Source organism: Perca fluviatilis, chromosome 19, assembly GCF_010015445.1.
Source record: "Perca fluviatilis chromosome 19, GENO_Pfluv_1.0, whole genome shotgun sequence".
NCBI lineage: Eukaryota > Metazoa > Chordata > Actinopteri > Perciformes > Percidae > Perca > Perca fluviatilis.
The window spans coordinates 1,226,944-1,229,031 of NC_053130.1; the positions used below are offsets into that span (position 1 = coordinate 1,226,944).

Genomic DNA, 2,088 nt, shown 5'->3' on the forward strand with positions numbered 1-2,088 from the left:
ACTCTGACCAGCTGTGAGACATGGCGTGCAAAATGGCGAAAGGTAACACATTATTTTCCTACTGCTTTCTGCATTATTCAATGCGCATGAGAGATGGTAAATCAGCAAACTTGTTGTCATTTCCAGCTGTAACTGTAACATTACAGACAAAATATATAGTTAAACAGGTAGGTACCTGATTAACTATATATATCTGCGGTCTCTGCTGTGATTATTTTCTGTCCTGTGTTGCTTCGCTAGCGTCTTTGGTAAACCAAATCTAGCGTTATGACAGCAACATCTCAGTCTTCATCTATTTTCAAACTATGTAAACTACGTCACAGCCAAGAATCGAAATTTTCTGACTGGATGTTCGCTGAAACTAAAGCGAAACCTCTCTCCATCGAACATGTACTCACGACAGCAGTCCTCATAGTGTCTGATGTAAAGTTCTGTGTATTTTTATCTGCAGGATCTGATGGCCTGAGGCTTGTTCTGGTTGGGAAGACAGGGGCAGGGAAGAGTTCAGCAGGAAACACCATCTTGGGCAGAGAGGCTTTTGTGGCTGAACTTTCCTCCGTTTCTGTGACATCTGAATGCAAGAAAGCATGGGGAGAGGTTGGAGGGAAGAAGGTTGCAATCGTCGACACTCCAGGGCTGTTTGATACGCGTGTAAACAATGAAGAAATCTTTAAAAGGATCAAGATGTGTATCGGTATGTCCTCTCCTGGTCCTCATGCCTTCCTGGTGATTGTTCAGATCGGCAGATTCACAGAGGAAGAGAAACAAACTGTGAAAATGATTCAAGACACATTTGGTGAAGATGCAGATAAGTACACAATGGTGCTGTTTACCTATGGAGACAATCTGAAGAAACAAACCATTGATGAGTTTGTTTCAAAGAGCAAAGACCTGCAAGAAATCATTCAGAAATGTCATGGCCGTTATCACGTCTTCAACAACGAGGTGGAAAACCCGTGTCAAGTCACTGAGCTTCTGAAGAAGATAGACTTGATGATCAAGGATAACGGCGGGTCGTACTACACCACAGAGATGTTCATAAAAGCAGAAGAAGAAATAGAGAGGAAGAAACAACAACTCCTGCAAGAGTCTGAGGCAAAGAGGAAGAAAGAGATGGAGGAACTGAAAGCCAGATACTCCGGGGAGGTGTTGGAACTGCAAAAAGAAATAACTAACTTAAGACATGTGGCTGAAGCAAGAGCTAACGCTGAACGTCAATGTAATGTAGCCCCCCCACCCTGTGTACTCCCCTGTGTAATAATTTAAGCAGCTTCTCTGGTGTAAGATAGTATAAAGTATAATGTCAGTGAGTTAGCTACATGTTATTTTCAGACTAAATTTGTTTCCTTTCGGCCTAGTGTCTGAATGATGAGTCAGCAGCTCCTGATGGATGTACAGTCAACTATCACTGGATTACTTTGAGTTAAAAACAAGTTCTGATTTCTAAGCCGATTTCTAAAATCATCCTCATTTTGTAGGTTAAAGGGTAACTACTGTTTTGTTCACGTTTTTGTGTCTAAGTGACTGATGGGGACAACAATCTTTACCCACATACAGTCTGTCAAAAAAGTCATAAAAAGTCATAATAAAAGTAATTTTATAGTATGCCTATGATAAGCATATTGTGTTTCAGTGCTTCACCCAGTGATCATACTGAAGAAAAAGCTAAAAACAAGTTCTGCAGCCTCTGTTTCGTATGATTTCTAATTTTAAATCAGATTTATTAATTTTAAATAACATAGGCCATAGAGGTGACAGGGAATATCTGAAAGAGATTTATGGATTTTAAATAACATTGGACATAGAGGTGACAGGGAATATCTGAAAGAGATTTATGGATTTTAAATAGCATAGGACATACAGGTGACAGGGAATATCTGAAAGATTAAGTCACACTGAATCTATAAATATGTTTATCATGTCTGTTAAGATTTTATTGAATTATGACTCTAACAAGGAGTCAGATTTTTTATGCAAATTTTGCCAATAAGGCACCTTAATCAGACATGCAACGTGTTTAAATATGTATGTAAAAGGAGGATTTTTTATGTACTTTCTTTTCTTTTATTGTCCATATTATTCATGTGG

General features: G+C 38.8%; 1 protein-coding gene across 1 annotated transcript; it reads left to right on the plus strand.

Moving 5' to 3' along the window:
* The first annotated feature begins 348 nt into the window (after nucleotides 1-348).
* LOC120548414 (GTPase IMAP family member 9-like) lies at nucleotides 349-1,266 on the plus strand. Its single transcript, XM_039784677.1, has one exon. It carries the CDS (start codon nucleotides 349-351, stop codon nucleotides 1,264-1,266), a length of 918 nt encoding a protein of 305 aa, XP_039640611.1.
* The last annotated feature ends 822 nt before the right edge of the window (nucleotides 1,267-2,088 follow it).

What these genes read in the sequence shown, in the direction of transcription:
- LOC120548414 (XM_039784677.1), top strand. Translation starts at nt 349, where the DNA reads ATGTTCGCTGAAACTAAAGCGAAACCTCTCTCCATCGAACATGTACTC.